General features: G+C 48.8%; 1 protein-coding gene across 1 annotated transcript in view; it reads left to right on the forward strand.

Moving 5' to 3' along the window:
- Nucleotides 1-25238, forward strand: part of WDR62 (WD repeat domain 62) — a 36725-nt gene that overhangs the window by 534 nt on the left and 10953 nt on the right. The window contains exons 2-18 of the mRNA XM_027855364.1: nt 3926-4017; nt 7574-7636; nt 8529-8586; nt 8908-9078; nt 10321-10458; nt 11149-11331; nt 11547-11707; nt 12145-12334; nt 12469-12606; nt 13668-13846; nt 14115-14206; nt 14587-14712; nt 23232-23299; nt 23532-23653; nt 23916-23991; nt 24833-24944; nt 25069-25132. Of these exons, the coding sequence (XP_027711165.1) occupies nt 3926-4017; nt 7574-7636; nt 8529-8586; nt 8908-9078; nt 10321-10458; nt 11149-11331; nt 11547-11707; nt 12145-12334; nt 12469-12606; nt 13668-13846; nt 14115-14206; nt 14587-14712; nt 23232-23299; nt 23532-23653; nt 23916-23991; nt 24833-24944; nt 25069-25132 (2033 nt within the window). The remainder of the gene's footprint in view (nt 1-3925; nt 4018-7573; nt 7637-8528; nt 8587-8907; nt 9079-10320; nt 10459-11148; nt 11332-11546; nt 11708-12144; nt 12335-12468; nt 12607-13667; nt 13847-14114; nt 14207-14586; nt 14713-23231; nt 23300-23531; nt 23654-23915; nt 23992-24832; nt 24945-25068; nt 25133-25238) is intronic.

Genomic DNA, 25238 nt, shown 5'->3' on the forward strand with positions numbered 1-25238 from the left:
TGACCCCGCCCCTTCCCTCCTAGATTTGGGAGCCCAAGCAAGTCTGTTGGAACCTGGGCCCAGTTTCCCGGGCCTGAGTTTCCTCCTCTGTAAAATGAGGGTCTTTGGGGTGACCTCAGTCACTGACCCTCCCTTCCCTTGACACACCCCCTCCCCAACACTGCCTTTAGAATGGGGAGAAGGTGCCCTGGGAGCCCTCTTCCCTTCCTGCCCTCCCCTCCCCCAGACAGCTGGGCAAGTCATTTAACCCCACTTATTCTCAGTGGTCTGGTTTGTTGGACTAGTTGGCCTTAGTCTGGTTGGACTAGGTGGCCCTAGATCTACGGTGCCAGGATTCTCTGGCCTGACCTTTTCTCTCGCTAGAGTTATACCCGGACTCCGGGCGGAACCTTCCAAACTGACCCTCTTTCTTCTAGGTCCGGGGTGTGTAGTTTTGTGTGTGTTCTACCAACTAACATTTCCTTAGGATCTCCTTCCTAATGTGACAATCTGACCACGCTTTGGCCTCTGGTTCTAACTCTGCCTGGGACCCTTTAGGCTCTTGAAAATGGGCTGGAGGGGGTAGCTAGGTGGCACAGTGGATAGAGCTCCAGCCTTGGAGTCAGAGGGACCTGAGTTCAAATGTGATCTCAGACACTTTACACTTAGTAGCTGTGTGACCCTGGGCAAGTCACTTAACCCCAATTGCCTCATCCAAAAAAGATAAATTTAAAAAAAAAAAGAAAAGAAAATGGGCTGGGCCACCCCTCCCCCCTTTACTTCTGAGCTATCAGATAGTTATGCAGAGTTAGAGCCAGAGGGCACCTTTGGTGGTCTTGGAAGGTCTGTGGAGCCTCTCCCAGAATGATATGTTCAAATAATCAAAAAGTTTTTTGAAAGTTCACAGATTTCCTCCCTTCCCCCAAGAACTCCTGCTCTGGTCCAACCCCCTCATTTTACAGGGGAGGAGATGACCATGGGAGGTGAAATAACTCAGTCATACTGCAGGTCTCCTGGTCCTGTGGGTTTCTTACTTTTGGTATTGTTAAGTTATTTTAGTTGAGTCCTACTCTTGGTGATCCCATTTGGGGTTTTCTTGACAAAGATATTATAGTAGTTTGCCATTTCCTTCTCCAGCTCATTTTACAGATGAGGAAACTGAGGCAGACAGGATTAAGTGAGTTGCCCAGGGTCACAAAGCTGGGAGGTATCTGAGGCCGGATTGTAATTCATGGGAGAGTCTTCCTGACTCCAGATCTGTCACTCTATCCACTGCGCCACCTATTTGCCCTCCTATTTTTGTTAGTCCAGTTCTCACCCTCATGGACCTAGACCTTGATGGCGTTCTTCAGTCTCTAGAGCTAAAGAGACTGGCATGAGCAGCCATGGGCTTGTTCTCAACCAAGATGGAAGAGCAAGGCGGGTAGAAGGGGGAGAGGAGCCTTGGAAGCCTGAAGGACGTAGCTTTAGGACGTGCAGAAAGAGGATACAGAAAGTCCTTGAGAACACTTCTTTTTATTATATAGTTCAGATCTTGCCCTTGAAACCCAGCTTCTCAAATCAGAAAGAATTGAGGATGGGACTCAGCCTGTGGCACGTTTTTGGTCCTGTGTTAGGAACAAGGTATTTTACCAGATGGCTTGAAACAATTCAAGCTGGTGTAGATAAATTCTTGGATAAAGAGTAATAAGGGGAATTACTAACAGCAGTTGGAACAGGTACTTGGCATGGAGGATATCCTAATAACATTGTGGGGGATGCCCATCCTGCTGTCTTCTGGATGCCAGGAGAGCTGGGGGTATCAAGGTCATCCTGGGACTAGCCAGCCCGGCATTCTGTCTGAGGGATGGCAGCATTGGATGGTTTGGAAGGCAGATCAGCAGCTTGTCCCCTGAGAAACTGACCTCCAGAAATTAAGGGTCAACCCTGAACAGGGCTAGCTCAAGTCACCATGACCCTGTTGGCAGGGGAGCACTAAACCTTAATTTGGGAGACTGAGACTCCAACACCTTCTCCTCTGTCTCTGACACGTCTTATATGTGGTAGGTGTTTGAGAGTTAGCTGTTTATTTCTTCTGGAGAGCCATCAAGGGCTGTGTTCTGTCCGTGTCATCAAAGAACAGGCATCATCCTGTCCAGGCCTCATTTTCCCTCTTCTGAAATGGGCAAGATGGGTCCAGGCCTTTCTTCACAGTTTAGAAAGTGTTACCTTTCTGAACTTTGTCAAAGCTTGGACCAAGGCTCCACTTCTGGCCATGTGGAGAAAATGAAGAAATGTGGTCTAGGTGACAGGGCAAGGACTGAATTCTGTGCAGGTTAAATGACTGGACCCAAAGAGGCCTGGCTCATTAATGGTTTGTTGACAGCTTGGAGGGAGGTCTCTAATGGAGTGCCACAGGGATCCAGCCTTGGCTTCGGGCTCTTTAATGTCATTATTAGTGCTTTGGATGGAAACCAAGATAGTGTGCTTGCTGAATTACAGATGACCAGTCTGGCAGGGATAGCTAATGCAGAGGTAGATAGGTGTGCAGAGTCAGCATTGAAAGAGAGCTTCAGTCTGAAGGAAGGGCCATTGCTGATGAGGTGACATTGAATAGGCAGCCTCTCTAAAGAATTAAATCACAGAGGGTCACCCAAAGGGCAACAGAGAGGTGCATGGTGGGATAGAGCAGTCTAGAGCCGAGGACAAATGCAGTGTTTCAGAGGAAGTAGTGAGAGTGAGGGGTAATTAGAGGCCCCATGGCGAGGCAGTGTCAAGGGGTCTAGAGGAAGGGCTCCCCAGGAGAGGAGCGATTATGAGGGGCACAGAAAAGAGGCACCCAAGATGACCAAACTTGTTTGGGTTGGGTGCTGCATCACTGCAGGGGAAGTCACATCACTATCACAGTAAGCAGAGACTCTGACCCTGGTAAAAAGTGCCATCTTTAAGTATAAGCTAGAGAAAGGAAGGAGAGGCAGTAGGGATTCAATGAAAAAGGTTGGCAGTTTTAGTGGTAAACTCAAAATGAGTCAATTGGAGAGCAGGTGAGGTTGTAATCCCACAGAGATAAGAGAGAGTCCTGACCTCAGCTGATGGGCCATTGTTGGAGGATTGTGTTCAGTTCCAGCCCCCACACTTGAAGAAGAGCATTTGCAATCTGGGCTGGGACCAGAGGAGGCTGGCCAGGATCCAGAGAGGCCTGGAAACCATGCCTTATGAGCATTGGCTGAAGAATGTTTAGTTTAAAGAAGAAAAGGCCTAGGGTTGAGGGTTGGGGGTATGGGGGAAGACAAGAGTGATATCTCCAGTCTTTGTCATGTGGAAGAAGAGCTATTTGTTATTTGTTATCCTTGATCTCAGACCCTAGAACTAGAAGTAGTGAATAGAACTGGGAGAAGTGGTTCCAGTTCAATTCAAGGAAAACTTCCCTGACAAACAGAGAGCCTGCCTCAGAGCTGGGGGCTACCCCTGGACCGGAGACCTTTAAGCTATCTGGAGGAATCCTTGTTAGAAAAGTCACTGAGAAAATTTCTGGATGAGGATCCATGCCCTGTGAGCTTCCTGCCTGCTTTGAGGTCCTATGAGTTTTAGCAAGGGTTCTGGAGGGAGTGGCTGGCTGTGCTCCCTGCTTGTGGGGCTCCCTGTTTTTTCCTTTGTGCCTAATACCCATCCCAGTTAACCAGCCTGTCTAGGATCAGTCTGCCTAAACTTACTTAACAGGTGCTTGGCCCCTGTGCTGCTCACCCCATTCTTTGGATTTCAGGAGTGATTTGGGATCCTGTTTCCTATATTCATCCCTAACCAGAGGCCAGGTGCCTATGGCTACTGAGGTTTTGCTGGTTCCTGAGAGCAAGTAGGCCTGAGTGCCCTAGGCTGGGCTCAGTGGACTCTGGGGGAAGTCCATGGTTTATACTTTGCCAGCAGGTCTTTGGGAGGTCTCTGATTTTTGTTTTCTCCTTGGGATCAGGTAACACTGGAGAAAGTACTGGGCATTACAGCCCAAAACAGCAGTGGCTTAACATGTGATCCAAACACAGGCTACATTGCTTACCTGGCTGGGTGAGTAGTATGGCTGGCACTTTTCCAAGCTAGGTGGTAGTATACTTGGGTTCTCCCTTCAGTTGTTCATGGCATGCTTTGTGGACTCCAGGCCTCCCTTCTTATTGTTCAAAGGAGATCCTGCAACCTAGACTTTACCTTCATCTCTGAGCTTGAGAAGGACTGGATTTCAACGAGAAAAGCTCTCAGTGTCTCAATATCCAATTGTAGAGTTCAGGGGGGAAATGAGCCCAAGTTCTCCAAAGTCTTTTTCAAGAAGACATCCAAATGGGATATTCTCAGCTTAGGAGTTTTGTGTATATAAAGACTTAGAATAATAATTTGACAGATGCTATGTTGGGGCACATTGAAAACTTGACACATTTTGTTTCGACATGATAATCATTCCCTAATAAACAACTCTGTGGTCTGCCTGTCACCCCCCTTTCCCAATTTTAACTGTTCCTCTGATTCCTCATAGAACTCCGGCTTGGTCGTAAGAAATCTTTCTTTTGAACATGTTGCTATTGTATGTTTGCTCAAATTTTATTTAAAATTTTTGTGTAGTCATTAGTGATTACTGTTCTATGGTTCTCTTTCTCTGCTTTACTCCTAAACTTTTTGATCCAAGGAGGTCAGTGACAGAAAGTTCCCATGAGTACCTTCCAGTTAAAAAATTCAGTTAAGCAAAATCAGTTCACATTGTCATTGTAGCTGATTAGTGCACATGAAACATTCTGCTCTTATAATTAGTTCACCTCAATAGAAAGGAAGGAAGTGTGCTCTAAACATCATTCATCTGGAACCAACATAGGCCATTGTTTTTGACCTGAATTCTGATGTACTTGAGTACTACCTTCATTTACATCATTGTGGTCATTGTATAGTTTTTTGGGTTCTCCCCAACCCTGTATCAATTCATACTAGTCTTCTCCTATTTCTCTGAATTATTCATATTTATTTTTCCTTATGGCACCATAGTATTCAGTTAATTCACATGACAGTTTGTTCAGCCATTCTCCAAACCACGCCTGCATAATTTGTTTTCACCTTTTTGCTAGTACCAATAATTCTATGAATATTTGGTACCCTTGGGAACTTTCTGTCAGTGACCCCTTTGGGGTATAAGCCCAAACCAAGGAGAGGTAAAGCAGAGAAAGAGAACTATGGAGTAGTAATCACTAATAAATATTGACGTAAAATTTTTAAATAAAATTTTAGCACGCATACAACAGTAGTCTATCCAAAAGAAGTATTCATTATGAACCAAGTTGTAGTTATGCCAGGACTCAGAGGAGTGGTTCAGCAATAGGAAAACAAGTAGCATAATTAATCATATAAATAACAAAAACCACAATTGCATCAATAGGTTCAGAAATTCCTTCAACAGAGTATATCAGTCCTTTATGTTAAAAATCCAGAATCAGGGTGGGGAGCCTGTGGCCTTCTAGGTCTTCAGGTACAGCCCTTTGAATCCAAACTTCACAGAACAAATCCCCTTAATAAAATGGATTTGTTCTGTAAAACTTGGACTCAGTCAAAAGGCCCCACCCAAGGACCTGTGAGGCCACGTGTGGCCTTGAGGCCTCAGATTCCCCACCCCTGTGCTAAACTGGGTTTGGAAAGACCTTTTTTCAATAGGATCAAAAACATTTGTCAGAAAGCTGACATTGTCTGTAATGGAGGAATCCTGGAAACCTTCCTAGTCTGAGCATGCCTGAAGCAAGAGTTCCTTCTCTCTTCATTAGTACTTGACTTAGGGCTAGACATGGAAATTATGTCAGTGAGACAGGAGAAAGAAATGAAAGGAATAAACGAGAAGAGGAGGTAAAATTATCTGTATTTATAGACATATGATGGTTTATTTAGACAACCCTAGCACAGGGATGGGGAGCCTGCAGCCTTGAGGCCGCATGTGGCCTTCTAGATTTCTTAAATGCAGCCTTTTGACTGAATCCAGATTTTACAGAACAAACCATCAGGCTATATGTGGCCTCAAGGCTGAAAGTTCCCCACCCCTGCTCTAGGGAATCAGTGAAGAAACTCATCAAAATCATCAATAGCATCATCAGAGTAGCATCCACAAAAATCATCAACCTTTGTATGTGCTACCAACAAAAACCAGGAGGAAAAGACAGACGTCCCATTCACAACAACTATAAAATGCATACAGTTTTGGCCATGAACCTACTATGATCCACTTGACGCTTACTTGGATACAAAGCTGTTTGTAGAAGTAAAGAAAGAGATTGAAGAGAAAGTTTGTGTTAATGCCTGGGCCAGTATGAGAAGAATGATGGTCTAAATGGATTTGCAGATTTAATCCTTTACCAACTAAACTACCAAACATGTTCTCTATAGAACCAGGAAAAACAATAAGAAAATTCTTGTGATGGAAAAAAAAAAGTCCCCAGAAATTAAGGGGAAGATGAAAAATATATAGGAAGAAAAGGAGCCTCTTATTGCCAGATCTCTATATTTTAAGGTAAATATATCAAACCTATTTGGTTACTGGTTAAAAAGGAGAAAAGCAGGTCAGTAGGATGGGCTAAATGAGCAAGACCTAGAAGTAGACAAGTCCAGCTGTCCAGGGTTGGATTAATTCCAGAATTCGAGCTTCTCTTTATTTGCTGAGAACTGGCAGAGGACGGTGGTGAGGGGGATGGGGAGGTGGTGTTTGGTGAACGACAGGTTTCAATATACAGCTTCTGTAATATGTCACATTAAATTCCAAATAGAAAGATTATCTAAATACAGACAGCCATAACATTAAAAAAAATTAGAGGACAATAGAAAATCAGGAATTCCTAACTGAGAAAAGGATGGAGATTTTATAAAAGACAAAAATAAACCATTTCAAGTATGTAAAATCAAAAAGCTTTTAAATGGAAAAAATCAGTGCAGCCAGAATAAGAGGAAAAATCGTAGGAAAAACTTTGTATCAAACATCTTTGATAAAAATGTGCAGTCCAAAATCCACAGGAAATTGACACAAATTTCTAAGACTGAATTATTCCCTGAAAGATAAAGGGTGGAAGGAGATACACAGTTTTCTCAAGAAGTGATATAAACTCTTAACAAATGAGGAAAAAATGTTCCAAATCACCAGTTAGTGAAATGAGGGTTAAAACAACTCCAGGGTATTACCTTACACCCCTCAAAATAGCCAGGTTGCCCCAGACGAGACAAAGGAGAGGCTGGGGGAAACAGGGTAGTGGCCCTTCGAGGTGACTCCATTGTTTTTGTTGAATTATGAAATTATCCAGACCCTGACCTTCTTTATTGAGATGATACCAGACGAGTCTGGGATATAAAGCTGACTGACCATCTTCCCTGAGTTCCTATCAAACAGATGACTTGTCTGAGGCTCATAAGGGGTGAAACATGCACAACTGGGGTTTGGGTATGGCCTCGACACGATGAGGCCCTAACGAGAGGGCCATGTGGCCACGATGGGTGAGAGGTACAGACTAGCAGTGAGGGGGATGTGTCCATTGGGAGGCCGAGTTGCCCAGGGGCTACAGTAGCAGTGCGCTGCCTCAAGTGTCTGCCTGTCTCTGTCTCTGTCTCTTTGCAGCTGTGTGGTGGTGATCTTAGACCCCAAGAAGAGTAAGCAGCACCACATCTTTAATACTGCCAGGTGAGGCTAAGACGTGGCATTGTGGCAATAGCCAGCATTTCTCTGGCACTTTATGCTTTTCAGCTGTTAGCTCATTTGATTTTTACAACAACTCTGGGAAGTAGGTGCTGTTATTATCCCCATTTTATAGGTGAGGAAACTGAGGCAGAATGAGGTTAAGTGACTGAGGCAACATTTGAGCTCAGGATTTCCTGAGTCCCAGTCCAACTCTATCCACTGTGCCACCTAGCTGTTTAGTTGGAGCTAGGAATGGTTGGTGGCAGCTTTGGGGCCTAGAGGAATAAATAATGCTGTCCCTTCCTAGAGAGGTATGTGTAGACAGACACACACACACACACATTTTGCCCTGATGTCTGTTTAATCTAAGGTCTCCCCCCATTCCCCCCTCCCGCTGTGTTGAGTGCCAACCCAAGGAGTGGGGCATGGATTAGGCCACAGGGAGGGCTTCTTAGCTCATTTGTTCAGCACTTACTGAGTATTGCAGGAATCGCTGCCCAGTGGTTGTCCTTGGGTGGAATATGTGGCCACCTCCTAATGTTCCCCTGGGCATAGACATTCCCTGAGCATGAAAACCGAGGCAAAGTTTCTCTTGGTAGAGTCCTGATTGTTGGTTCCTCCATTTGACCCTCTGACCTTGCTCGTAGCTGTTGGTCAGCTGTGCTATACTTTCAGGTACCCAGGCCATGGTGGTGAGGACACAGGCGCATTGCTCAACCTGGGCCTGGCTGCCAGGCCTTCACAAAGCTCCCGTGGGTCAGGGCGCTGTGGCACCATTGTTAATCTCCCAGTTCAGCTTTCTCTGCAAGCTGGTGCTGGGAGAATGGTTTCAGTGACTTGTAAACCATTTCTTGGCAAGTAGAAAACTAATAGCCTCCTCCTTCTTGGTCCTCAGGAAAGCCCTGAGTGCACTTGCCTTCTCTCCTGACGGGAGATACATCGTGACTGGGGAGGTGAGTTAACCATTGTTGGATGGTAAGGTGGCTCTGTAGCAGCTCCGGGTTCTCTCTGGCTCCTCCAAGCTCATGGGGACTTCCTCCTGGCACTGGCCTCTTGTGGCCCTGAGGGCTGGCAGAAAGCCCAGAGAGATGGATTCTGCCCCCCATGCTTGATCCCAGAGTCCTCGTAAATGCCACCCCGCTCTGGGCCTGGTCTGGGGCTCAGCCTCACCCAGTATGCGTCCAGAGCCGTAGGTTGCCCGTCCTGCCCAGACTCTACGTGCCGTTATAGCCCTGGATTTAAGCCGTGTGGTTGATACTGCCTGCCTCCTGCAGAATGGGCATAGGCCAGCTGTTCGGATTTGGGACGTGGAGGACAAGAGCCAGGTGGCAGAGATGCGGGGCCACAAGTACGGGGTGGCATGTGTGGCCTTCTCGCCCAACATGAAGCACATCGTGTCCATGGGTTATCAGCATGACATGGTGGTGAACGTCTGGGACTGGAAGGTACTTGCCCCGCCCCAACAGGGCCCCAGCTCCTCTTCTGAGCTTTCGTTTGGTTCTTAAAATGCTTCCTCCCTACTGGGGATGGTTTGGAAAGTGATTGGAGTGAAAGCAGATCACGTATCTCCTGCTTGGGGAGGGATGCCAAGGTTGAGGCTGAATTGTCAGGGTATTGCCTGGGCTGTGGGACACAGGGATCAAACATGCAGGAGGAAGGGTAGCCCCCAGGGGTCAGGATTCTGAGGGGACACTTGGATGTCAGGCCAGGCCAGGCCAGACATTGATAACAGTCATTCTTACATCTGTAATGGCACTCTCACAGTTGCAAAGGGCTTTCCTCACCACACAGTCCTGGGAGATAGTTAGTGTGAATATTATTACATGCTTTATTTTACAAATAAGGAAACTGAGGCTCAGAGGAGCTGACTGTCTCACCCACAGTCACACAGTAAGTGTCTGGTGTAAGAATTGAATCCAGGCTTTGAAATCCCAAGCTCTGTGCTATTTCCACTGTCATGATGCTTCTGAGTAGGAGTCACCTGGACCCTCCCCAGCGTACTCCTCCCCTTGGCACACTTCTCCCCTGGCCCATTGTTCCATGAAGAGGCTGAGTCCTTTTTGGGGCCGCTGGTAGAGAAACAGGTTTGGCTGCCTCAGGTCTTCAGTGAGCTGGGGGCATGGCCCTGCTGCTCCCCTCCTCAGGCTTTGCCTGGCTCTGTCCTCCCTCACCCCTCTTGGGAGTGGTAGGAGGGTGCCATCGTCCCCTAGGAAATTCACCCTGCCCATCTTCCCACCATGACTGCTGAGAGGAGACTCTGTGCTGGGAGGGGTAGCATCTGCTCAGCTGGGCCTTCAGGGGCAAGGAGAGAAGGCTATGATGGCCCACAGAGCCAGACTAGCCCAACACCCCCAGGGCACACACCCTGAAAGAGGGGCTGAGAAGGGGGTCAAGAAACTGAAGGTGTAGGACAGCGCATAAGCATGTTTAATGAAGCACCTGCCCTGTGCCAGGCTCTGGGCTAAGTGCCGGGGGGACAGCGAAAGGCAAAAACCCAGGCCGTGCCCTCTAAGAGCTCCCCAGCCAATGGAGGAGACACTAGGTCAGGAACTTGGCACAGAAGGAGCCATGTGCAGTGTAGACAGAAGGGGACGAGATGCAGCGGCTGCGAAAGGCAAGGCTGCCGTAAGGGACCAGGGGATGTCTGGGAATGTTGGGGACTAGCCTTTTGTCCATGACTTTTCTAGAAGGACAATGTGGTCGCCTCCAACAAGGTATCCTGTAAGGTCATTGCCATTTCATTTTCTGAGGACAGCAGCTACTTTGTGACTGTGGGCCACCGGCACGTCAAGTTCTGGTTCTTGGAGGTGTCCAAGGAGCTAAAGGTAAGAGAGATGGAGATGGGTGGTGGGGAAGGATTTGGGGGGGGGTTCCAGAGATAGAGTTAGCGATGGGGGGGTGAGGAGGAACAGAGGAAGGGGAAGAGGGGAGAGGGAGGACAGTGAGAGAAGTGGGGGAGGGAAAGAGGAGGGCAGGGGGAGACAGAGAAAAGCAAGGAGGCTTGGCCTGGGGTCCCTGGAGGGCTCCACAGGATCTGGGAAGTATTCCCTGAGCCTTCCGCTTTGGTTCCATTCTGTCCTTCAGCAAACACCTGTTGAAGCCTTGCTGTGTTTAAGGCCTCAGTGGTTTCCCCTCTGTGTTCTGTTTTGTTTCTGGGTGGCTATTGCTTAGCTCCTGCCCCAGGTACCCCCATTATGACTGCCCCCCTTAGGCTCCAGTTCAGCTCCTTGGCTGGCTGCAGGATGTGCCCCAGGCACTAACTTTTAGTTCCTTGACTCCCCTCTTTGTCCTGCCTTTGCTGGCCCTGGGCCAGCTTGGTTCCCAAAGGCTCCCAGCTTGGTACCCAAAGGTTCCCAGTTTGGTACCTTTTCCTATTTCCTTCCTGCCCGTACCCCCTGGGGGTGGTCTGCTATTCACAGGCCGTGCTAGATGACTGTCTCCTCTCTGGCCTGAGCATGGGCCCAGTGTGAGGCTGTGTTAGGTGCAAGGCTGTGAACTGGACCCTTTTCCCTTAGGTGACTGGCACGGTGCCTCTGGTGGGGCGCTCTGGCATCCTGGGAGAGCTGCACAACAATGTCTTCTGTGGCGTTGCCTGTGGGAGAGGCAAGATGGCAGGCAACACCTTCTGTGTGTCCTACTCTGGTCTCCTCTGCCAATTTAATGAGAAGAGAGTCCTAGAAAAGTGGATCAACCTAAAGGTGCCCACATCCTTCTGTTCCTAGGAGTCTTTCTCAATGCTTTGAAATCCCTTCCACTCCAGGAACACATGGAAACCCCCCCCCCCACTTGTGCATCTGAGTTGGGCTCCCTGGAGGGGCGTGAATTGAGCTCTAAAAGATCTCTTGGAGGCCAAGACCTGACCCCTTGCCCCCTTCTCCTCCTCCCCTCCCCGCCTCCACTCCTTTGCCCACAGGTCTCCCTTTCATCATGTTTGTGTGTCAGTGAGGATCTCATCTTCTGTGGCTGCACCGATGGGACAGTCCGCATCTTCCAGGCACATGACATGCATTATGTGACCAACTTACCCAAACCTCACTACTTGGGAGTAGACGTGGCCCAAGGCCTGGATCCCAGGTACTTCAGCCACAGAGCCCTGGTCTTAGAGCTGCCCCTGCCAGGGATTGTCAACCTGAGCAGAGATAGGCGGGGAAACCAGTGGCCCCTGACTGAGGCTTCGGATATGTCTGGAGCCATGGCCCATGCCCCAGTGAAGGGAGGGGGCTCTAATAGGCTTGGTGTAGGAGGAGCAGCCACTGTGCTTGGCTGAGGCTCAGCAGGACAGTCTGGCCTGGGAGAAAGTCTCCTGTCCCCAGCTTGGAAAAGACTGACATGCCTTCTTGGAGCTGTCTTTACCATGGCTTCCCCAGGGGGCTATCTACGGGCTGAGAGCCAGCTGGGATGCCCCAAGGGAGGGGCACATCTCCCCTCCCCCACCCCCCGGGGCAAGGAGACAAGGGGTCAGCTCTTAGGTGCTGGTGAGGATGGTAAAGGAGACATCTTCTCTTGTCCAGCTTCCTCTTCTGTAGGAAGGCTCAGTCAGTCTACCCAGACACAGTGGCACTGGCCTTTGACCCCTGCCACCACTGGCTCTCGTGTGTGTACAAGGACCACAGCATCTATGTTTGGGACATCCAAGATCTAACTAAAGTGGGCAAAGTATGGTCTGATCTCTTCCACAGTTCCTATGTCTGGAATGTCGAGGTGAGTTGGCCCCTCTCTCTCCCTCTCCCACAAAATCTTAGAGGGAAAAGGTCCCAAGTCTTTGTCCCTGGAGGCCAGTGGCCTGGGCAGAGTTGTGATGAGAGCTGACTTGCACTGTCCCCGGAGGGCTGTAGGTTTACCCGGAGTTTGAAGACCAGAGAGCCTGTTTGCCGTCAGGATCCTTTCTGACCTGCTCCTCAGACAACACCATCCGCTTCTGGAACATGGAGAACAGCCCGACTTCTGGCCGTCCCAAGAATGTTTTCAGCAACGTGAGCGGCTGGAGGGCTGATAAGCTTTTGTTTTCCATTTCTCCTTTCAAGTCAGGGGGAGCCCCCTGCCCCTGCCTAGAGCTCCCCCAAATTGCACTTTGCCTCTGAACCGTGATAGAGGGCGTAGATGGGGAAAGAGCGCCCACTGGAGGATAGAGATGATTTCCCATTTCTCCGTTCATTCCGTAGTCCATCTTCCCTAGCCAGCATGGGCTTGTTACCTTTAAAAGTTACGCTGTCTAAATCGTGCCTCAGAAGTTTTGATCAACTTGTCTATTGAGCTCAGCTTGGCTCTGCCTGTACACATGCCAGGAGCTAAGAGCAAGTGAGGGGCAGGCATTTTCCCAGGTGTCAGTCTCTGAAGGCTTCTTGTAGCCACTAGACTCACTTATCTTTTTTTTAAATTGTTTGGTATTTTATTTTCCCCCAGTTACATGTAAAAACAATTTTTAACATTCATTTTTAAAATTCTGAGTTCCAAATTCTCTCTTCCTCCCTCCCCACCCCCCTCTTTGAGAAGGCAAGCAATTTGATATAGGTTAGACGTGTAGGTATACTCACTTGTCCTGCTTAAATTGTCCCAAACTAATCTAACCACAAACATGAAGACGTGCCATTAGCAGCACCAAACCTTTCTTGGGCACCTCCTGTAGACAGGGCTCGGTGCCTGGGGTTGGAATCCCTGCCCTTTGGATGGGACAGTGATGGCAATAAAAATGGGCCAGTGCTCTCCGGTATGGGGAGCTGTGGATCACTGAGGGTTGGAAAGGCTTCACTCCACAGGGGAGTTAGGTCCGGCTCATTGCCCCTCCCCCTTCATTTAGTCACACCGTCTCAGGCCTGCAGATGTCTAGAGGGCAGCTGTGTCTCTCCACTGTGGCCTGGGCCCAGCCCTGCTTTTGGGTTTGCAGTTGTCCTGAACTCCACATGGCAGTGCCTTGATGGGAGCATCCTAGGCCTCTTGGTGCCGTGGATTGATGCTCTCTGGGCCTTGGCCTCTGATCTCAGGGCCTTCTTTCCTGGATGACTGACTTATTATTCCTTTCTCCTTCTTTTCAAAGAACCTGCTAAAGGTAGTATATGTAGAAAATGACATCCAGCACCTGCAGGACATATCTCACTTCCCAGACCGAGGAAATGAGAATGGGACTCCTGTGGACATGAAGTCAGGAGTTCGGGTCATGCAGGTCAGTCCTGATGGTCAGCACTTGGCCTCAGGCGACCGGAGTGGAAATCTGAGGCAAGTGGCACCCTCCTGTGGCACCGGTTTTGGTGAGGGGCAGACTCACATTAGTCAGAGGCCTTGTGTACATAGGCTCCCCCGGTCCCCCCCACCTCTCCCTACTGTCTTCCCGCTATGACCCTTGGGTTCTAGCCTCATAACCTTGGGCTGATGGCAAACCAGGGGGTATGCATGTACGTGCAGCTGGGCCAGGCAGGGCCACATGTATAGGGCTGGGTAGACCTGGCTGTCCTGCCCACTGGCCGTGGTGTGTCTTGTCTTGCAGGATTCATGAGCTCAGGTTCATGGATGAGCTGGTTAAGGTGGAGGCCCATGACGCGGAAGTTCTGTGTTTGGAATATTCCAAGCCTGAGACTGGTGAGTTTTGTTTCCTTGGAGTGGGCAAGAATGTGTCCAAGGAAGCGGGAGAAATAGATGAACAAGGGAGGGGCCGGGGAGCTTCTTCCGTGCCGTGACCACACCATCCATCTCCTTCAGATTTCTTGGTGCAGGCATGTAGAGAGCTCTGGATTCATCTCAAGACTTTTAAAACTCAACTTGGAGCTTGAGAGAAATTCCTGGATATTGTAAGGCAACATGACCCTTTGGAAAGGCTGAGTTCTCTGGAGGCTGAGCTAACAGAGCCCTGGGAAAGAGCCCGAAGCAGGGGTGTGCTCAGCAAGCTAGGACAAGGCTGCCCAAGCAAGTCAGCTTGTGGGAGGACCTGCTGGGCAGCCTGGGCCCTCTTCTCTTGCCAGGGGTGACGTTGCTGGCCTCGGCCAGTCGAGACCGACTCATCCACGTGCTCAACGTGGAGAAGAACTATAACCTGGAGCAAACCCTGGATGACCATTCCTCCTCCATCACAGCCATCAAGTTTGCAGGTGAGGACACAGATTCACAGACTTTCCAAATTAGAGAGGACCCCTGAGAAGGGGCCGTGGGCCTTTGCCTGACGAGCTCTGGAGGCACTCCCTCGCCCCACCCCCACCCCGGCTCCCAAGGCAGCCCATTCCACCTTTGGTCAGCTCTCATTGTGTTCCTGTGTCGAAGCTATATTTGTTTCTTTGCAGCTTCGTCCCTTTGTCCTTAGTTCTTCCCTCTGGGCCCCAGAGACCAAGGCTTATCTGCTTCTGCATTGTGGCCTTGGTCTCATTCTGGCCTGAAGGTGGTAGGGGAGGGGTGGGGTCACAGGGAGACCTCTGGGTGGGCAGGAAGGGTGGCAGAGATGACAGGACTGAAGGTGACTGATGAGGGCGAGAGGAGGCAGAGAGGAACGCCGGTGGGTGATGGTCGGTCAGTAAAGATGGGGAGGTGCCTGGCGAGTTGGCTTGTTTACAGCAAGGACTGAAAAGCGTTGAGACTGGAAGAGGAGAAGTCAGAGGCCTGATGGTGAGGGAGAGTGGGTCCTTCTCAGAATGTGATACGGAGCAGAGGGTGGAAGCTCTGGCAGCTGATGGGGGCAGTGACCCTTAAGATTTGGGGGGTAAAGATGAATGGCAGCTTGGGGTTGGGGAGGGTGCATGTGGCAGGTAGAGATGAGGATTACAGTGAGGTTAGGAGGTTTTTAGGAGGCCCTGGGGAGATCTCAGTGACAATCCCAGCAATAGGTGGGGAATGTTTTAGGGATAGAGAAATATTATCTGTCATCACAGGCAGAGGAAAGAAGGTGCTTCGATTTTTACTTGAGACTCTCTGTAAGAGGACAGCTGAGCACCTCGTCTGGTTGCATTAGGGCCTGGCAGGATTCTTCCAATTACCAGTCAGAGGCAGCTGAGCAATCTCGTGTCATGTCTGGAGAAGAGGTTGGACCTCCTCAGGGAGTCAGGGAGAAGGGCTGAAGGACCATCTCTCCTCTCCAGGGTATCAGAAATTCAGCTCACAGATATTACATGCCTGTTCTTCAGGCACTGAGGCCTAGTGGCTGGAGTACCAGCCTTGGAGCCAGGAACACTCACTAGGCCTCAGACACATCCTGGTTGAGTGTCAGACCTGTGGGGTCAAATGTAAATAGAAATGGGGCAGCAACTGTGTTGCACTGTATTTTTATTGGTTTTGTTCAACCTTTCCCAGTTAACACATGTTGTCTGGTTTGCCCTCAGGCATTTTGCAGTCCTGGAGTTTTAACTGTTGTACTCTAGGCAACTCTGTAAGACCAAATAAAGTGCACAGGGTGGGCTACTCTACATTCTCAGGGGAAGTTTCCTCCCTGGGAAATTCCCTCAGCCAGTGACATCACAGATCCAGTACTGATCGCCTATTGGCCCCTCGCTGTGCTCGCCAGATCCTGGGAGTACCAAGACAAGAGCAGACAGTCCCTGCCTCGGAGATTCTGGCCTCTTGGGCCTAGGGCTGGGGTGCCCTAGGATGCCTTGCGTACACGCAGCTAAGAAAACAGAAGGAGATGTGGGAAGGAGGGAGAGAATCCAAACACATGGTGAAAGGGCTTCATGTAGTGGATGGTTCCCGAGTTAAACCTTGAGGGAAGTGAAGAAATCTAAGGTAGAAATGAGGAAGGAGGAGTGCACTCTAAGCATCCTTGGCCTGGGCCAAAGCATGGAGACACAAGATGGAATGTCAAGTTGGGGGACCGCCTGATAGCTCTCTCAGGCTGGGACATATGCTTTGAAGACGAAGAAGGTCTGGGAAGGCAGGCCAAAAGCAAGTCTTGGAGGATTTGAAATAGTAGCAAAGCTATTATGATTTTTTAAATAACAAATGTTTAAGTTAGTATTAAATGCCAGTCTGAGGAATTTACATTTTATCCTCTTTCCATTAGGAAGTCCCTAAAGATTGTGTACGGGAGTGACCTGTTCGGGGCTTTGTCTTAGGAAGATGATTTCGGCTCTTGTGTGAAGGGTGGATTGGAGAAGGGAGATGCTGGAAGTGAGAAAATGAAGAGGAAGCTATTGAGGAGAGGAGTGATGAGGATCTGAGCGAGGTTTGGGGCCCTGTGAGTGAGTGCAGGGAGGGGGGCAGATGGAAGAGAGGCTGGGAAAGCTCAGGGAAGGAAGAGTCAGCCTGGGTAAGGAGAGAAATGAAGCCTGGTAATCATCCACATAGAGATGAGATGATCATTGACTTCATGGGACCTGGTGAGAGAAGAGATCTCCGGAAAAAGCTTTGGTGAATAACCACAGTTCTGAGAGTGGGAGATGACATGATGATGATGATGATGAGGGAGACTGGACGAAGGCCTTCAGAGACAAAGCACCGGAGGATCCCAGGTTGTGCCAACAGAGTGGAGGGGGGAAGAACCGTCCAGAGAAGGAGCACCAAATGTTTAAAGCTTGGTGATTGGTACGGGGTTCACTGGGATGGGAGCACAGAGCTGATACCAGAGTGCAGGCCTATCACTTTACAGAGGAGGAAGCGTACGCTCAGGGCAACTTGCTGAAGGTCATACCGGTAGTCAGGAGTCAAGATTCAATTCCCGGTTATTTTTAAGGGCAATGCTTTTACCACTAGGTAGCTGTGTGGTCCTGGGCAAGTCATTTAACTCCTGTTTACCTCAGTTTCCTCAGCTGTAAAATGGGGATCATAATAGCTCCTACCTCCCACGTTGTGAGGGATCAAATGAAATAGTAATTGTAAAGTGTTCAGCACAGTGCCAGGCACATAGTAGGTACAATATAAATGCTAGCTGTTATTGTTATTAATATTCAGTGTCCTGAAAGAAATGTTTCCTAGAAGAGAATAGTGCATGGTGTCTTCTGAAGTGGACGTTTGCACAGAAAGCTAGTGATAAATGCTATGGTGACCCCACAGTGAGCTGAGCAGAGAACCTTCCAGCTGGAGTTAGCCACTCTGTTGTGTCGTGATGCCCTTCCCTGAGCGGGCCAAACTGGACTCTGCAGAAGCTTGTGCTTCCAGGAGAGGCCAGCAGACAGGGGTCATTGAGTAATGCTCCAGGAAGGAGACTCAGGTGCTGATGGCTGATGCCTATACAGAGGGCTCTTTGCTGACTAGTCATGTTATGAGTAAGGCAGGTCTTGGTATGTTTCAGAGAAACTCCTGATCCTTATTCAGCCTGTTGGCCAGTCCTCACTCCTCGTGGTCTATGTAGGGACTGGGGTATTTCCAGACAGTGCTGCCTAGCAAACATTGCCAGGGACTGCTAAAGTACAGGACAAGAAATTGAAGACTTTGGGGGCAGTGTTTTCATCACAGCTGCTAAATTGACGGCAGGAGTTCACTTCAATCCAGTGATTATTAAGCACCTACTGTATGCAAGGGGTTCTCAAGGAGAAGCATATTTGGTTAGTTAACAATTAGTTTGAGAAGGTGGCATGAAGGCACAGCCTTTGGAATTTTGGACAATGTTTTAAAGTCTGTTAAAGGCTGCTTAGGGGCAGCTAGGTGGTGCAGTAGATAGAGCTCTGGCCTTGGAGTCGGGAGGAACTGAGTTCAAATCTGGCCTCAGACACATGACACTTACCAGCTGTGTGGCCCTAGGCAAGTCACTTAACCCTGATTGCCTCACTAAAAAATAAATAAATAAATAAATAAAGGCTGCTTGACCAGGGTGGAGCACACTTAACAAGGGCCTCTAAAATTTATTCTGTCCAGAGTTTTGTGAACTTGGTCAAGAACTTTAAATGCAAAAGGAGGAATAAGAAAAAAAAAGTGTCCATATCTGTCCACCCAAATAGCAAAGAGCTGCCACTACCGTAGGGCAAGGAGGAGAGTCATAGAGAGGAGACGGTACCAAAGAAGGAGCCGGCAGTCAGACTTGGGGCCTTTGAGGTCTCTCTAGAAGCAGAAGAAGCATGAGACAAGTAACCAGTGATCGGAGGCCAGAAAACCAGGCAGTGCATGTGGCCCAGCAGACCTTTCCAAGACTTGGGTGGGGAAGCCCAAACAGACCACAGCTAACCCCGTTTTCAAGGACAGAATAGATTAAATGGGCAGACCAGACGAAACAAAACAGCATAGTAGCCTTTTGGACATAATTTGTTTTGACAAAGCAGACGCCTCTCAACGAACACCCAGACCAGTCTGGCCACAAAGTATGTTCTCTGCACACAGTTAAGCCAAATTGTTTTACAGCATGTTTGTATAAGCACTGGATTGGAGAAGATACGCTTGTGTGAAGAAATTCAGAAGGGGGGAAGCTTGGCTGAAATAATTTGGGGGAGGGGTGGGGGAGGGGAGGCCAGAAGAAGGTCAGAGAGGAGGAATTTGGGGAGGAGATGACAAGCCCAGCCTGGGAGCAGGAGGCAGATGCAGGGCCTTCCACTGACGGGGGTTTACTGACACGTGTTGTCTGGGCACAGCTCACATTTTGCAACACGCATCAACATCTGCCCCTGCACTAGAAAGTAATTCCCCCAAAACAGTGACAGGCGATTGATTCTTGACTTTCCTTGATGACGACTCATTCAACAAAAAGTAAAACACGGACTTGTTTTGGATCTAAGTCTGACCAATATCGATGGACTGGTCCCCAGAGTAAAAATGTTGGGGACTGTTGGAGGAAGGAGCCATTCTATCTTCAGATGTGTGACATGGGAGAGGAAAACTGAGCATTGTCTGATGCACATTCCAGGTTTTCAGAGAGTACTTGGAGCAGTGGATAGAACACTGAACTGAGAGTCAGGAAGACCTGAGTGCGAATCCTGCCTCAGATACTTACGAGCTGTGTGATCCTGGGCAAGTAGCTTCACTTCTATTTGTCTCAGTTTCTTCTTTTTTTTTTTTTTTAAATCTTTTTCCTTTTTGGTGAGGCAGTTGGGGTTTAAGTTTTGTCCAGGGTCACACAGCTAGTGTCAAGTGTCTGCAGTCGAATTTGAATTCAGGTCCTCCTGACTCCAAGGCTGGAGCTCTGTCCACTGCGCCACCTAGCTGCCCTTGTTTCCTCTCTTGTAAAATGGAGATAGCAGTTGTGGTGAGCCTCGGATGAGCTGATATGAGCAAAGCCCTTTAAAAACTTTAAAGACCTAAAGACCTTTAATGTAAATGTTCATCATTTTGAATAGGCCATGTGGGCTGGGCTAGATGACTCCTCACGTCCTTCTAACTCTCAAATTCTATAATTCTGTGGTGTAGTAGATAGGGTTTTGGACTTAAACTGAGGAAGATCTAAGTTCGAATCCTACCTTAGATACTAGCTGTGGGACCCTGGGTAAGTCACTTAATCTCTCTGTGCCTCAGTTTTCTCATTTGTAAATAAAGGGATTTGGACCTGATGGCTTCAAAAGACCCTTTCAGTTCCAAATGTGACCCTCTGGGATTCTTGGGATACAAATATGGAGGAACTTGATTGTTAAAGTAGAAGTGATGAGAACTCTGGGGGGAAATCACTACATCTTCGAACGTGTGATGGGAAATGGAACAAAATGACATGGATAGACCGGGGGAAAGCAGAAGGAGCTGTTCAGAGAGACTGATGTGGATGCACAGGGAGCTCACCTGAAAAATTATGCCGTACTTTTATTGGTGCCACTCGTTTTCACATTACATTTCCTTTTTTATTATTACGTTGATTTCTGAATATATCTTGCTCCTGACCCTTGGTAATCTTTCTCTTGTAACAGTGTTTCAAAAAGAAAGAGGAAAAAAGTTCGACAATACTACCCAATACGTGCTGCACATCTGACAGTGGGCACAGTATTCCATACCCCTACTCCCCTAAGTCTGCAGGGAAGAGAAGGGCAGTACATTTTAACTCTTCTCTAGGACCATGCTTTGACCAATTAGGTTTTCATTTTGTTTTAACATAGAAGAGAGAAGCAAAGGCAGGTAACAGAGAGTGAGTACGAAAGGGTGGTCTAACCCTGTAAAAACTGTGCCAGGGATACCAAGGCTTGCAAATGGTAAGGGCGACAAGAAGGGCATTTTAAGGTGTGCTGGGGGCAAGGAGAATATGAAGGAAGGACAGAGTGGGACAATGGTAATGGTAATGGAATACAGAACTAACCCACTTCTGTTTTCCCAGAATGACCTTCCGAGTGATAAGCTCCAAAGCAGGGCACAATGAGTAAGTTTTAAGGAGTTGGGAAGAGTACCTTGCTGCCCTCATGAATTCAGGTCACCAGGTCCAGACCAGTGACATCATGCTAGGCTGCTGAAGGCAGTGGTGGTTATAACTGCTCAGCCTCAGTCATTTTTGGAGAATGCCAGAGCATAGGGAAGGATCTTTAAGACTAGGGATGGACAGATCTTCCAATTTTCAATAAAGGGAAGAAGGTAGACTCCCCAGGCTGTTAGCCAGTGACTGTGGCTTTGATTCCTAGCAAAACTGTAGACTTGTATTATTAAAGGGAAGGTTTATAAGTGGTTCCGAAGGGAAGCAGGGATCACTGAGAGCCAGCCCGGCTTCGCCAAAGCCAAATCAGGCCGGACCTTCTTTTGTGAATTTACTCAATGGGGAAATGTTGGATAAATGCCTAGAATTCAGCAAAGCTTTTATCGGTGTCTCTCATGAAGTCTTTGTGGACAAGGCAGAGAGGTTTGGGCTGTGTGGTAGCATAATTAGGTGATATAGAACTGGTTAGCTGATGAGACCCAAGGAGCGTGTCATAGTGAAGGAAAGTTTCTAGTTGAGTGCCCAGAAATCTGACCTTAGCCTTTGCCATTTTGTCATGTTTATCCACAACTTGAATGAAGACATCAATGAAAACATGTTTATTAGACTGGCAGATGACATAAAGTTTAGAGGGGTAGCTAAAGTTATAATCAGGATCTAAAATCAGTCAGTCAGTCCAAAGCATTTATTAAGTGCTTACTGTGTGAAGACCTTGACAGGCTTGTGTGATGGCCAGATTCTAAGAAGATGACCTTCAGTGGTGACATGTTGAACTACCATTTGATCTGAAAAATAAACTGCCTTCTGGGCCCTGAGTCTTGGGATGAGGAAGCATAATTCGTGGGGGATAAAGATCTGGCAGTCTCAGGGGACTGTAAGCCCAATAGGACATTGCGGTTGCATAAAGAGAGTCCTGTGCCCAGAACAAGGGAGGTGATAGGCTCACTGTCTCACCTGCTACCCAGGCCAGAACATAGCTGCAGTGTTATGGATAGTTCTGGACATCATGTCTTGGAATACTGAGAAGCTGATGTAGTTATCAGTGGAAAGCAACAGGATGGGGAGGGAGCTGGAGTCCTTGGCCCTGTCTGTGCTAACCAGTGGAAGGGACAGAGCGTATTTGGGGTAGAAATGTAGTGCTTAATTCTGCCTGATCCCAGGAGGTAAAATGAGGAGCAAAGTAGAGTTGAGAGAAGTCATGTGTAGCTAGGGTATAGAAGAGTATTCTAACAGCTGAAGCTGCCTGAAGGTGGAGTGGGCTGCCTGGGGCCAGAGGATTTCCCCATTATTGAAGGGCTTCAAGTGGATGCTGGGTAAGCACTTATTGGGGAGGGGATTCCTTTGGAGCAGGGGCTTCTGAAACCTTTTGATGTGTCTTGGACCCGTTGGGCAGTCAGGCCCATGGATGAATTCCTTCTAGGAATCATATTTGTAAATGCATAAACTCAAATACATGGGATTACAAAAGAAACCAATTATACTGAAATACATCTATCAAAATATTTTTTTTAAAAAAAAGTTTAAAACCCTTGCAAGGAATAATTTGTACTGTATGACCTGTGAAGTCTCTTTCAGTACCTAGACTGTTGGAATTTTTATCTTCTTAAACTTCCAGTACATATAGTAGGCCAAAGAGAAGATTGATTTTTAAAGTGGACACAATTTTATTGTTAAGATTTTGAGTCTGTTGGAGGTCTGCAGGGGAGGTCACGGGGTCGGGGTGGGGGTCACAGTCAGAACGAGAGATGGCTGGGTGAGAAAGGTCCAGTGATGTTTGAAGGTTGTTAGTGTAGTGAGAAAGGTTAGCAGGCCTGGAAGTGGGCAACGTGGATGTGAGAAGGATCACAGGATGGAGAATGTTTGAGGAGCATGGGAGAAAATGGAATTAGCAAGTCCTGGAAGTGAGGTTGGGATGGGATCATAATTAGGAGGGAAGGCTGGTTTGGAGGTTATGAGAGCAGGTGGGGTCACATTGAAGACTCGGTGGTTATTTGGAGAGGACTGAAGGTGGTTGGAACTGTCTGGGAGAAGGTCACGATGAGGCCTGGAGATATTTAGGGTTGTGGGCCAGGAGGTCATAGGGAGGATTTGAAGCCAGGGGCGGGGTGGGGGGAGCTGTGGCAGGGGGCACATGGAAGGTGGTTGGAGTTATGGGCACAAGTGGGATCCCAGTGAGGTGGGATTTGGAGGAAATGATGGATCTAGAGATGAGAGGATGTGAGGGGTCCCAGTGAGTGCTGAAGGCGACTGACCCATGGGAGGACTGGGAGTTTCCACAGAGCCCCTCCAAAGCGGCAACTGCAGAAAGTCAGGCCCTCCTGAAGCCAGGCTGGGCCAAGCTGTGGTCAGGGGCCCAACCTCTCTCCCCTCCTGTAGGGAACAGAGACATCCAGATGATCAGCTGTGGAGCTGACAAAAGCATCTACTTCCGCAGTGCCCAAAAGGTCAGGGGGCCACTATTCTTGTTCCTCCCAGGGACTGGAGTTGGGTGGGGGGTGGGAATGAAGGTAGGGGATTATGGAATACTTCATGGGCAGGCTACCTTCACCCTTAGGGACAGAGCGACACTTGGTTTCAGCCAATTCCTCTGTTCTTTTTTAAAAACCAAGATGGTGCCCAATGGTAGAGGGTGGGAGGTGGGTTTTCCTGGTCTCTGAAAACCACTTGCGGCCCTAGGTTTCTGATAGCCTTCATTTTGTACGTACCCATCATGTGGCGGAGAAGACCACCCTATATGACATGGACATCGATATCACCCAGAAGTATGTGGCTGTGGCCTGTCAGGACAGGAATGTGAGGTGAGCTGGCTTTGCCTTTGACCTGATCTCGGTGCCTAGTTCATCCCTGACCCTGGCTGCAGTGAGCCCAAAGCCAAAGCCTTGTGGCCCTTCCCGTGGTCCCCATTGACTGGGGCCCAGTGAGGTCCAGGTCAGCCCTCCTTCCTGCTCCCCTCTGAGCCTCTGGAAGGGTCTGGGCTGAGGGTGAGTGGAGGGAGCTGGCAGCCTGGGCTAGGGTCTAGGGGGCTTCTGAGACCCTGAGAGTGCATGATGTTCTCCCCAGAGTCTACAACACGGTCAATGGCAAACAGAAGAAATGCTTCAAAGGCTCTCAGGGGGATGATGGCTCCTTGCTGAAGGTGAGAGGACAGGCTGGGGAAGCAGTGTGTCTGTCCATCAGAGGCCTTTCGAGGCTGGGCATTGATTTACCGAGGGATCCGAGCACTGGAGACAGGCCCCAGGAGGGAGGAAAGAAACACCAGAAAGCAGCATGAATAAACCATGAAGAATACAGTGAAAAAACCCAAAGGTTCAGAAGGGGCCAGAGACGGGCAGTTTTGTGAATACCAAGTTCAGTTTAATCCAGAGAGAGCAGGCCAGCACCGACTCTGCAGCTGGTCATCTTGGAGAGTTGTCTGGGGCATTGGGAGGTGATGGGATCTGTGCAGGGGCCCCGTCTGTACGAGGTGGAAGCTAGTCTTGAACCCAGGGCTTCCTGGCTCCCGGGCCAGCTTCCTATCCATGATGTATGCCTCTCAAATTGAAGAGATGCTTTCAGAAACTCAAACTGCATGGAACCAAAGCTCATGGTTTCAAAAATAATCTTCTTTCTCTATTCTTTGTATACTTAAATGTTCATAATTAAAAAGAATGTTTGCATTTTTTAAGAAGTGGCCTTCCCCATAGTCTCGTGCTGGCCCTTTGGAGATTTGCTCTGAAGCCCTGACATGGGCCAGGTGACTCTAGAAGGGGTCTGGGGGTTAGAGGGGCAATCTCCCCTCCCATTGGGGCAGAAAGGTTCATGGGAGCTGCCTCCTGGAACTGTGCAGAAGGACCGCTGGGGAGCAGGGACTAGATAGGCATGCTGACCTTCTCCAGGTGGCAGGGCTGAAGGCCCAAGGGGAGGTGCTTCCTATGCCAAGGAAGAGCAGAATCTGGAGCCAGGTTGATGATGGTGTTTCCCCCTTTCCCCTTGGGCAGGTGCAGGTCGACCCTTCAGGCACCTTCCTAGCCACCAGTTGCTCTGACAAGAGCATCTCGGTGATTGACTTCTATTCTGGAGAGTGCATTGCCAAGATGTTTGGGCATTCAGGTAGGTCCGCCCACTTCTTGTCTGGGCCCAGGTCCCAGGCAGGGCCTCACCTCAGGACCCACGCCTCTTTGGCTGCTTTCCCACAGAGGTGGTTGTGAGAGACTCTTCTCTGATTTGGTTGCAGAAATCGTTACAGGCATGAAGTTTACTTATGACTGTCGCCACCTGATCACGGTATCTGGAGACAGGTAAGGAAGTAATCATGAGATAGGCCACGTTTCTGAGCCATTGGGGTTGTGTGGAGGGGGATGTGAGGTGCAGAGGCAGTAGAGAAATGAAAATAGTATTTTATAA

This window comes from Vombatus ursinus, unplaced genomic scaffold, assembly GCF_900497805.2.
Source record: "Vombatus ursinus unplaced genomic scaffold, bare-nosed wombat genome assembly UNPS02010822.1, whole genome shotgun sequence".
Classification (NCBI taxonomy): Eukaryota; Metazoa; Chordata; class Mammalia; order Diprotodontia; family Vombatidae; genus Vombatus; species Vombatus ursinus.